The 12,169-nt window shown below is 41.7% G+C and overlaps 1 protein-coding gene across 1 annotated transcript; it reads right to left on the bottom strand.

The window, feature by feature from the left end:
- Positions 1-2,746: 2,746 nt before the first annotated feature.
- LOC120235685 (alpha hemoglobin stabilizing protein) lies at positions 2,747-3,636 on the bottom strand. Its single transcript, XM_039238101.1, has 3 exons — positions 3,556-3,636; positions 3,307-3,381; positions 2,747-3,092 (listed from the first exon to the last, which is right to left on the bottom strand). Exons 2-3 carry the CDS (start codon positions 3,379-3,381, stop codon positions 2,889-2,891), a joined length of 279 nt encoding a protein of 92 aa, XP_039094032.1. The 5' UTR covers positions 3,556-3,636; the 3' UTR covers positions 2,747-2,888.
- Positions 3,637-12,169: the final 8,533 nt, after the last annotated feature.

Genomic DNA, 12,169 nt, shown 5'->3' with positions numbered 1-12,169 from the left:
GCTGATGCATAGGAGCACATGTACCCCAATGTTCATAGCAGCACTCTCCACAATAGCTAAAACATGGAAAGAGCCTAAGTGTCCATCAACGGACGAATGGATCAAGAAGATGTGGTTTATCTCTACGATGGAATACTATATGGCAATGAGAAAGAATGAAATCTGGCCATGTGTAGCAACATGGATGGACCTTGAAGGTGTTATGCTGAGTGAAATAAGTCAGGCAGAGAAGGACAAATACCATGTTTGCACGTATAGGAGGATTAGGAGGAACTTAACGGAGGACCGCGGGGGAGAAGAAGGGTGGAAAAGTGGAGGAGGGGGAGAGAGGCAAACCATGAGAGACTCTTGAATGCTGAGAACAAACTGAGGACTGATGGGTGTGGGGTGGGGGGGGGGGAGATGGGCATGGAGGAGGGCACTTGTGGGAATGAGCACTGGGTGTTGTAGGAAACCAACTTGACAATAAAGTATTTGAAAATAAATAAATAAATAAATAAAAAATTTAGATGTTGAATTTTCCACTACAACATACCTGGATAATTGGTCATCTTCCTTTGAGAATTTGAGAAATGGTTAGTTAGGCACTCCCAAGCCTAGATAGTTCCAAATTTATGGAAAATTTATCTTTATTAATTAAGCCAAAGTGGTTTTTGACCATTCTTTTCCGCTTCATACAGCAACAGAGTAAATCGAATATTTTTTTATATGGTTTTTCAGCCTCTCTCCTCTACCTATGCACAGCAGTCTTTTTGAAAAGGTGAGGCTATTAACAACTATCCCACCTGAGCAGGCCCTGGATTCCTATTAATGGGCTGAAATTTCCTGAGGGGTGCAGTGGGAAGGTGTGGGCCTCCATCTGGGCCACAAACCACACCTGAAAGCTGTTCACTGCCTGATTCCCTGGAAGGCTACAACCCTCTTTTTTTTTTTTAATGTTTTATTTATTTCTGTGTGGGAGGGGGGAGAGAGAGAGTGAGCAGGGGAGGGTCAGAGAGAGAGGGAGACACAGAATCTGAAGCAGGTTCCAGGCTCTGAGCTAGCTGTCAGCACAGAGCTGGATGCGGGGCTCGAACCCACGAACTGTGAGATCATGACCTGAGCAGAAGTCAGACGCTTAACCGACTGAGCCACCCAGGCGCCCCCCCCTCCTATTTTTTTAATGTTTTATTTTTTAAAATGTTTTGTGTTTATTTTATTTTTGAAAGGGGGAAGGTCAGAGAGAGAGGGAAACACAGAATCCGAAGCAGCTCCAGGCTCCAAGCTGTCAGCCCAGAGCCCGACGCGGGGCTCGAACCCACGAACCATGAGATCATAACCTGAGGCGAAGTCGGACGCTTAACCAACTGAGCCACCCAGGCGCCCCTACAACTCTCTTGATGAGTCCTGACATCCTCACACACTAAGTTTGGAAGGATGGCTGGGGGTACTGAGCGCCTTCCCTTTGGACCCTGAACTAGACTACCAAGGCTCTAAAAACAAAGTCAGAGGTATGAGTGCATAGACCCAAAGCTAAGACTTGCTAAAGGCTGGAATGAGATAACAACCCCACCCCCCTCACCCCCAAACCTTTCTGGCTGAAGAGAAAACAGCCCTCTCCCCCATGCCCACCTCTGATTGGTGTGCCCTGCCCCCTAGGCCCGCGTGCTTTCTGCTGCTTACCCACCTGCATCCCCCATCCTGGGAGCACTCCTGCTGAGCCCATTAGAGGCTTTCCTGGTTATCGGATACTGAAAAGTTTGCATGCAGGACAGTCCTCTTTCTAACATTTTCAGTTTGTTATTTAAACACTCGTGAGCCTGGCCCTGCCGTGATTCCACCCTAGAACCCTAAAATGATGATGCTTATAGGGTTTAAAGGCTGAAGAGAAAGGAGGCTAGTCTGGGGAATGACAGAAGGTTGGCGCAGCAGAGGCAGGCAGGATCTCTGCTTCCTAATCCTGGGACTTGAGACTGAGAGATTTTGGAGCCAAAGGTTTTCCTATATGAAAAATAAGGGATGTGTTGAATGTTTCCCAAGATCCTCTTCAACTCTAAATACTACAGGAAAGTATTCTGTGGAATTAGAGTCATGAGCTCCTAGAACTTCGTTCAAGCTAAGGTGCTATGGGCAAGGAATTGGAAAATTGAGATGGGTGGCCTCTTGATTCCACCGAGCCTGAGATGATTAAGTTGTGGGGTGCCTGGGTGGCTCAGTTAGTTAAGCTTCCCACTTCTGCTCAGGTCATGATCTTGCAGTTTGTGAGTTCGAGCCCCGTGTCAGGTGCTTTGCTGACATCTCAGAGCCTGGAGCCTGCTTTGGATTCTGTGTCTCCCTCTCTCTCGGCCCCTCCCCTGCTCATGTTCATGCTCAGACTCTGTCTTAAAAAATAAACATTTAAAACAATTTTTTTAATGAATAAATTGTCTTCCAACAATCTGTCTTCAAACAAGAATATAGGACCACAATTTCCTGAGAGCTTTTACTTTTCTTTTTCTCCCTTCCTTCCTTCCTTCCTTTTTTTTTTTTTTTTTTTTTTTTGATAACCCCTTCCCCCCCTGCTGCAACTTTTTCTTTAGTCTCCGCCTGCCTGGCCTCTCCTTCAGGCTATTTTAGTACTGCCCAGTGGTTACTTAAGACTACTAACGTCTGCTCTACAGCATTAAATATCCGGGATCATACCTAGGAAGCAGAGCTAAAGGAAAGGAACCAACTGCTTACACAAGTCAGGGACCGACAACTGAAAAAGAACAGAATAACCAGGAAGACCAGCAAACCAAAATTGGTCTTTATTTAAGTGTCAGGGTAGAGCCTGAGCACTTGAAGAATACAGAGGCAGGATCTGAGTTTCTTAAGGATGCAGGCCTGGGTTTCTGGGCTACGGAGAAGACAGTGGGTGATTCAGATGCTCACAAGGACTTCAGGAAGGCCCTATATTTGGCCAGGAAAGGGGCAGACAGAATATTTAGCTCTTGCCGAAGTTCCTGTAGAGCTCTCTCCTGCTCTTGCTGCTCCCCCATCACCTGCTTCCTGTAATAGTTGATGTAGAAGTTCACCCAGTCATCCACTATAGTCACCATGGCTTCTTCAGGGATAGAAGGATTAGGGAAGACCTGCAGGGGATGGCAAGGGAAAATGCGGTCAGCAGTGTGACTCAGGAATAAGTCACAAATCTGACCTCCTCCTTTCTCTGACTTGCATTCCCTGTTTCTAATTCTTCCCATCAACAGTACCATTACTCTCCCAGCTCCAAATTAACCTCCCTTGTCTGCCCACACCCACCCACAAAGAGTAAGGCCTGTCCTTTGAAACAGTGCCTGGGCTTACCTGCTGATTCAGCAGAGCATTAAATTCCTTCATTCCTTTGGAAATGAGATCCTTGTTGGCCTGAAGAAGGGCCATCTGCCTAGGTTAAAGAAAGAGATTGAATTTAAGTATCCTTTTTCCTCATTCCTGAGTATTTCCCTCAATTCCCTCATCCCCCTTAAAGATATCTGGTGCCTTGCAGGACCACTTCTCCAACACTTTTCAAACCGTGCCCTGCACGGAGATCACATTTGTCCCAGGTTGACTCACCTGGTCCAACAGGGCTATGTATGTCTCACCCACACTTTCCAGGGTATGTATGTCCCTCTCTAAGCTAAACGTAGACAAAGAGTCAAGTATCAGCCTAAGAGGGAAACGCCCTGCATCTAGGTTCTGAAGGAGGATGATAGGTCAATCAGGAGATGGGGAGGAGGGAGAGGTTTCCCTGAAGTTAAAAGATAGCAAGGCTAAGAAAAGCAGATAAGTGAGGAGACCTAGAAAACTAAACAAGGACAGGTCCTTGCCATCTGCCCCACATCCCAGTATCCATGCTCCAAAATTAAAGTTTAGGCCAACAAAACTAATATTAATTGACCCCTTGTTACATGACAGACACCTTTTTTTCATTTTATTTTAATTCCGGTATAGTGGAATTACATACAGTGTCAGACCTACAATACAATGATTCAACAATTCCATACTTCACCCTGTGCTCGCCATGACAAGTGCACTCCTTAATCCCTATCACCCATTTCACCCATGCTCCCACTTACCTCCCCTCTGGCAACCTCTGCCTCTGGCTCTGGCTCTCTCTCTCTTTCCCTTGCTTTGTTTCTTAAATTCCTCTTATGAGCAAAATCATATAGCATTTGTCTTTCTCTGCCTGACTTACATGGCTTAGCTCCACTTATATTCTCTAGCTTCATTCATCTTGTCGCAAATAGAAAGATTTCATTCTTTTTTATGGCTGGATAAGATTCCATTATATATATATATATAATTTATATATAAATTTATATATGTATATGCCACATCCATCTATCAATGGACACTTGGGCTTCTTCCATAATTTGGCAATTATAAATAACGCTGCTATAAAAATAGAGGTGCATGTATCCCTTTGAATTAATGTTTTTCTATTTTGGGGATAACGAGACACTTTTAAATCATCACAACAATGTGATGTAATTACTCTCCAGTTCATTGATCATATTAATAGCAGCTCCATTAATCATTTGTGTCAGACACTGTTTTAAGCATGTATTGAGGTATTTCTCCTTATTAAAATTCTTATTAGACAGGGACTAATAGTAGCCACATTTTGCAGATGAGCCACCTATAAAATGTGGGAAATTGGACTCTACCAGGCTGTTCTCCATAAGAATGGAGACACATTTGTGGATTCTCACCGTATCATCAGGTACTCAACAAAGCAGAAATACTTTTTCTTCTTTTTAAATATTTTCCTAATGTTTTCCATTTTCAGTAGATGTTTTTCAAATTTCAAAATCAGCACATGCTAATTGAAGCATTTTGAAACAATACAAAAATGTACACTGAAAAAGTTGGTCATTTTTGATCAACAAAGTAACCAGCATTAAAGATGTATTTCTTTCTTGTCACATCTTTCTCCATTCAGAAACCAACATTCGTAGGCAGCTATATATTCATAAAGGCCCTGCTGATTTACTTTTTTGTTTATAGTATGTTCTTAATTAACATACAACAAAATTGATTTCCCTTCGCTGTACAATTTATGACTTTTATTACATAGATTCATGCAACTACTCCCACAATCAAGGCACAGAACATTTCCATCACCACATAAAGCTCCTTCATGCTACGCCTTTGCAGTCACCCCCACTCCCATCCCTAAACCTTGCCAACCACTGATCTGTTCTCCATCCCAACAATTCAGTGTTTTTCAGGATGTCTTATGATGGAATTCTACAATATGTAACCTTTGAGAGTGGCTTCTTTCACTCAGAATAATGCCCTTAGCGTTCATGCAAATTGTTGCAAGTAGCAGTAAGTTGTTCCTTTTCATTGCTGGGTATGCATCACATGGATGCACTATAGTTTGTTTATTCATTTACCCACTGAAGGACATATGGATTATTTGCATTTGGGGCAAGTATAAATAGAGCTGCTATAAATATTTTTGTACAGATTTTTGTGTGAACATGTTTTTATTTACCTAAGGTAGAAAATATTTTTTACCACTGAGGGAAATAATTACAGTACAACCTGTCAAGGAAAAGACACACAGAATTTATGATAAACTCTTATAGTTTGATAATGAAACAATCTAGTTTTTTTAAATGTTTTATTTATTTCTGAGAAAGAGAGAGAGAGAGAGGGGGGGGGCAACGTGAGCAGGGGAGGGTCAGAGAAAGAGGGAGACACAGAATCCGAAGCAGCCTCCAGGCTCTGCGCTAGCTGCCAGCAGAGAGCCCGGCAGGACCCACAAACCACGAGATCATGACCCAAGCCAAAGTCGGACACTTAACCAACTGAGCCACCCAGGTGCCCCAAAACAATCTAGTTTTTTAAGTTGCTAAAAGACTGGAACAGGGGCGCCTGGGTGGCTTAGTCGGTTAAGTGTCTGACTTTCGCTTAGGTCATGATCTCGTGGTTCGTGGGTTCGAGCCCCGTGTCAGGCTCTGTGCTGACTGCCAGCTCGGAGCCTGGAGCCTGTTTCAGAGTCTGTGGCTCCCTCTCTCTCTGACCCTCCCCTGCTCATGCTGTCTCTCTTTCTCTCTCCCAGAAATAAATAAAAATATTTTAAAAAATAAAAAGCTTTAAAAAAAATAATAAAAGACTGGAGCAGACATTTCACAAAGAAGATACACAAATAGCTAATAAGCATATGAAAGGACATTGAACATTATTACTCATCAGGGAAATACAAATTACAGCTACAAAGTTATACTACTGCATGCCCACTACAATGACTAAAATTTTAAAAGACAGATTAAGTGTTGGTGAGGACATGGGATGCCTAGAATTCTCATACACTGCTAGGAGTGTAAAATGGTACAACCACTTTGGAAAACAATTTGGCCATTTCTTTTTTTTTTTATGTCTTTATTTTATTTTTTGAGAGAGAGAGACAGAGTGTGAGCAGGGGAGGGGCAGAGAGAGAGGGAGACACAGAATCTGAAGCAGGCTCCAGGCTCCAAGCTGTCAGCACAGAGCCTGACGTGGGGCTCAAACCCACAGATTGTGAGATCATGACCTGAGCCAAAGTCAGATGCTCAACCGGCTGAGCCACCCAGGAGCCCCACAATTTGGCCATTTCTTATAAAGTTCAACATACGCTTACGCCATGACCCATACGCTTACCACATGACCCAGCAATTTCACTCCTAGCTGGAGTTCATGAGAAATGAACACACATGTCTACAAAACCATGCAAATGCAAATGTTCACAGCAGCTTTATTCATAAAAACCAAAAAATGGAAACAACCCAAAAGTCCAATAACCACTGAATGATATACAAATTGTGGTGTATTTGTACAATTAAATACTAGGCAATAAAAAGTAACAGACTAATGGTACCCATGACAACATGGGTGAATCTCAGAATAATTCTGCTGAGTAAAAGAAGCCAGACATAAAACACTATATACAGTATAATTCCATATCTATGAAATTCTTTTTTTTTTTTATGTTTTATTTATTTCTGAGAGAGAGAGACAGCCTGAGCAGGGGAGGGTCAGAGAGAGAGGGAGATACAGAATCTGAAACAGGCTCCAGGCTCCGAGCTGTCAGCACAGAGCCCGATGCGGGGCTCGAACCCAAGAACCGTGAGATCATGACCTGAGCCGAAGTCGGACGCTTAACCGACTGAGCCACCCAGGCGCTCCTCTACGAAATTCTTTAATAGGTAAAAATGATCTATAGTGAAAAAAGCAGATCAGAACACAAGAGTAGAGAGGCGCCTGGGTGGCTCAGTTGGTTAAGTGTCCAACTTCCGCTTACGTCATGATCTTGCGGTTCGTGAGTTTGAGCCCCACATTGGGCTCTCTGCTGTCAGCACAGAGCCTGCTTCAGAACCTCTGTCCTCTCTTTCTTTGCCCCTTTCATGCTCATTCTCTCTCTCTCAAAATAAATAAACTTAAATATATATTTTTAATTTAAAAAAAGAACACAAGTGGAGATTAAAATGCAAAGCTGCCCAAGGGAAATTGTTTGGATAATAGAAATATATATAAATTGATTCTAACAAGCATTTTCATACACTATTAGTAGGAGTATAAATTGGTAAAGGTTTTTAAAGGGATAATTTGAGGGGTGCCTGGGTGGCTCAGTCGGTTAAGTGTCCGACTTTGGCTCAGGTCTTGATCTTGTGGTTGGTGGGTTTGAGTCCCGCGTCAGGTTCTGTGCTGCCAGCTCGGAGCCTGGAGCCTGTTTCAGATTCTGTGTCTCCCTCTCTCTCTGACCCTCCCATGCTCTCTCTCTCGTTCTCTCTCAGAAATAAATAAAACATTAAAAAAAATCTTTAAGGGATAATTTGACAAAACTTGTTTCAATTAAAATACGCATACCACTCAACCCAATGATTCTGCCTGGAACTCTATTTTAAAGAAAATAATGAAATTATTTGTAATAATGAAAAGGTAGAAAAACCCAAAGGTCCATTACTATGGGGAATTATTACAGAAATTATGACACATTCATACTATGGAATGACATGCAGCTATTAAAATAAATGAGGTAGATATATATGTGCTGATATGAAAAGATCTCTAAGGTAATGTTAAATGAATCATAGTTAGAAAAGGCCACCCCAGGCTGCAAGTTTGGGAGTATGGGAGTAAGGACTAAAATGTAAAACTATATTTCTCTCTCTCTTTCTCTCTCTCTCTGTGTAGAATAGTAAAAAATGTTTACTTCCGGGGATTGACTAATTTGTTGGAAAATGGAAAAAGAGATAAATGCAAAGGAGAATTTGATCTTATCTATTTATATTATTATTTGAATTAGTTCACAGAAAGAATGTATTCTCTATTATTTTTATAATATTCATAAAGAATACAAAATTTAAAAGATAGAAAAAAGATGGTGTATTTCTAAAATCATTAGCCTCAAATATAAGTCCTGCCTCAGTGCCTAGAAGAGTAGCAGCTGCTCACTAAATATTTGTTGAATAAATAAATGAATGCCTTTGCCACTTTTCAGCTCTGTAACCTCAGTGAAGCCATTTCACATGTATAAGTCTCAGTTTTCTTGTTTGTGAAGAAGGAATAAAATAATAACTACTTTACAACGGCTATTGAGAGAATAAATTCATTCATTCTCTTATTTGGTATTTTGGCACCCCCCTTGCGCCAGGCAAGGCAATGGTATATATTCAGTGCCAAAGACAAAGTTCCTGTCCTCCTGGAGTTTATGTTCCAGTGGGATGAAAAGAGAACAAATTGTAAAGAAAACATCTAAGAAACAGGGCAGGACCCAATCTACAAAGCTTTGTGGGCCATAACAAGTTTGTGTTTTTATTTCCAAGTGTGAAGAAAAACCACCGAAGGATTTGAAGGAGAATGTTTCTTCCATCAAAGTAATGGGAAGCCACTGAGAGGTTTTAAGCAGAGGAACTTTAAACTTCGTGGACAGTGGACTGTAAGGGGGCAGGAGTGGAAGTGTGGGGATCAATGAGGGTAAAGTCAAGGAGAGAAGCCGTTTGGAATATTCTGCTCAGCGCTTGGTATACTGTTGAATGCAGGCTACCAAGAGGGTTCATGGTGTAGGAAAAGGGGAACCATCACTCACCTCTTCATTAAGCCACTGATCTGGACACTTCTCAAAGAAGTGTATGCTAAGTCCTTGTCTTCAGACACTTCCAGTCTATTTGGAAAGACAGGACATAGATACCTAATACAAGCAAATACAGACTGGCTCCAGAAAGCATATGCTAAGAGTTAAATAAGTGCCACAGTGAACAAGGGCTGGCATGGTATCTGAGCAGGGGGAGGTTAATGTGGACAGTAGTGGTCAGTAAAGCTAAGAGGTCCATAATTAGTGTGACATTATATATCAATTTGCCCAGAACAGCTCCAGTCTGTTTTCCCAATGCAATTGTTAATAGTGCCTCCTTTAATGACACTGAAAAATTCTGATTTGGATAATGAATTATATGGTGATGCTAGTCATGAGAGCCATTTGAACTGCCTCATATAGAGCAAAAAGCCCTATATTTGAATACTTGACGTTAACTCCATAAAATGGTCAACATGTAAATAGCATATCCTGTGTGCCAAACATAGTTTAAAGGCTTTACGTATATAATTCATTTAATCTTCATCCCAACCCTATTGTCTTATTAGTATTATTCCCATTTTACAGATGAATAAACTGAAAAACAGAGAGTTAAGAAACTTTCCCAAGATCTCATAGATACTAAGTGACAGAACCTAGGTTCAAACTAAGGCCCTCTGACAGAGTTCATTCATAGCAGTTGGCTTCAGAGTTCAGTGCACTCATAAAGGCTAACATTTAAAATATTACATATTTGTCAGTATGGAGGTTCCTCAAAAAGTTAAAAATAGAACTACCCTATGATCCAGCAATTACACTGGATTTTTTTTTTACCCAAAGAATTTACCCAAAGAATACAAAAATACCAATTCAAAGGGATATATGCACCCAAATGTTTATAGCAGCAATATATAGCAGTTTATAATAGCCAAACGATGGAAACAGCTTGTGTCCATTGACTGATGAATAGATAAAGATGTTACACACACACACACACACACACACACACACACACACACAGAGGAATATTACTCAACCATTAAAAAGAATGAAATTTTGCGATCTGCAATGACATAAATGGAGCTAGAAAGGATTAGGCTAAGCAAAATAAATCAGAGAAAGACAAATACCATATAATTTCACTCATGTGGGATTTCAAAAAACAAAACAAATGAGCATAGAGGAAAAAAGAGGGAGAGAGGCAAACCAAGAAACTGACTCAACTATAGAGAACTAACTGATGGTTACCAGAGTGGAGGTGGGTGGCGGGATGGGTTAAATAGGTGATGGGCATTAAGCAGAGCACTTGTGATGAGCACTGGATGTTGTATGGAAGTGTTGAACCACTGAATTATACACCTGAAACTAATATTACACTTTGTAAACTAACTGAAATTTAAATAAAACATACATACATAAAATATGTTTGTAACCCTTCAATTTTTCACTCTACCAAGAAACTCAAAATTTAAAAAAAATAATTAAGTGTCCCAGATCTATCTCAGCAGCAAAGAGACTCTGTGTAGGTCTCAGATAAGGTGAAGCAGGGTGTTCCACTTTGATGTGGTTTTGGAGTGGTGGTGGGTCCAAAGCTGATGGCCAAGAAAAAATTCTCGAGACGTCTTTGGCACAAAAAGGTGATTTTATTAAAGCACAGGGACACAACCTGTGGCAGAAAGAGCTGCACTGGGGCTGTGATGAGTGACCAGTTACATACTATGGAGTTGGGGGAGGTAAAGGCAAAAGGGAGATCTCCAAAAGGACTTTCATTTGCTTTATTCCATGCAGAGGATGCCTAAGGTGCTGGAGGAGTTGCTATTATCAAGCTAAGGTTGTTTTCCCTCTAGTTAGACATTATGACCAGACAGTCAGGAGTTTGTTGGAGGAATGTTTTACTCTGCCTACCTCAAATATTTGTCAATGTGCTGCAGGTTATAAAGAAATTTAATTTTATTTATATTTTCATCTTATCTTTGTTCTCCACATCACCGTGGAGGGGAGGGTAGTGTAAGGGCTCCCGGCAATTGAGTCTATGGGTTTCTGGAGGTTAGGCTATTGATAAGATTGCCTTTTTCTTACAATTTACTAAGACATTTATAAACTGATGGAGACTCATATCCTGCAAGACTGTGATCTCTATCAGTTAACCATCGGTTTTCCCTTTCCTTCGTTCTTGGGCAGTGGCAAGTGCCTGAGGAATGTCACATATATCCCACCTGGGGTTGGGTGTACAGGGTTGCTAGCTTGTGCTTTGCCCTCAGCTTGCCTTATGCTCCGTCATCAATTTGGGAAGATCAGAAGTTTCAACCAGGGAGTCAGACTGTGAGAGTCCAAGAATACCAGGCTAAGAAACCCAGATGTTTTATTTTCTGATTTAAAGAAAAAACAAAAAAGAGGGCACTTTTGGCAAATTTCTACTTTGGAATCATTACATTGCACTAGATGGAAAAAGAAAGGGAGGGAGGGTCTTTAGACTCTCCCCTCAACTTCATGGACTCTCTCCAATAAACACACAAGAACTTCTTGCCTATTTCTCATTTTCTGGGACTATTAATCCCAACCCCTTGATTTTCTCATTCCTCACATGTCCTAAGGATCCTTTCAGAAATAATAGTCTTCCAGTCATGGGTAAGGTCCAGGACCTCAGGGATCATTTGCTCCAACTTCTCATGCATTAGTTAGCTCGCTCATTCATTCATTCATGCATGCATGCATAGTATCTTTTAAGCACCTACTGTGTGTTACGTACTGAGGTTAAAATAAAGAGTAATATATAGCCCCTGCCCTCACAACAACAACAAAAGCACCTGAGGCCCAGAGAGGGACACTGACTTGCATAAAATCACACAACTAAAAATTCTGCGGCTGCACTGGTTCTCAAATACAAGGGTTCCCCAGGGATGCCCTCTTTCCTTATTCCCTGAGAGTTGCAGGAAAGCAGGTATTTCCAGGACTTGGCGGGCTAAAGCGCTCCTATTGCTCCCCCGGCCGAGCTGCAAAAGGGCGGGGACCAGCCCTGGGGTGTCCTCAGAGAAGCCAGGAGGTCAGAGAGGAAATGTGGGCTCCCGGGCCGGACAAAGGGGGACACAGACGCCCGCGGCCTTTTGGCGAAGAAAGATTGCACCT

The sequence above is a fragment of the Hyaena hyaena genome, unplaced genomic scaffold (genome assembly GCF_003009895.1).
Source record: "Hyaena hyaena isolate Hyena2069 unplaced genomic scaffold, ASM300989v1 scaffold_135, whole genome shotgun sequence".
NCBI classification, from domain to species: Eukaryota; Metazoa; Chordata; class Mammalia; order Carnivora; family Hyaenidae; genus Hyaena; species Hyaena hyaena.
This window is presented reverse-complemented; position numbering and strand designations above follow the sequence as displayed.

What these genes read in the sequence shown, in the direction of transcription:
- LOC120235685 (XM_039238101.1), bottom strand. Translation starts at nt 3,381, where the DNA reads ATGGCCCTTCTTCAGGCCAACAAGGATCTCATTTCCAAAGGAATGAAG. An exon ending in ATGCTCTGCTGAATCAGCAG is followed by an intron (nt 3,093 to 3,306) that starts GTAAGCCCAGGC and finishes CATCCCCTGCAG; the next exon opens with GTCTTCCCTAATCCTTCTAT.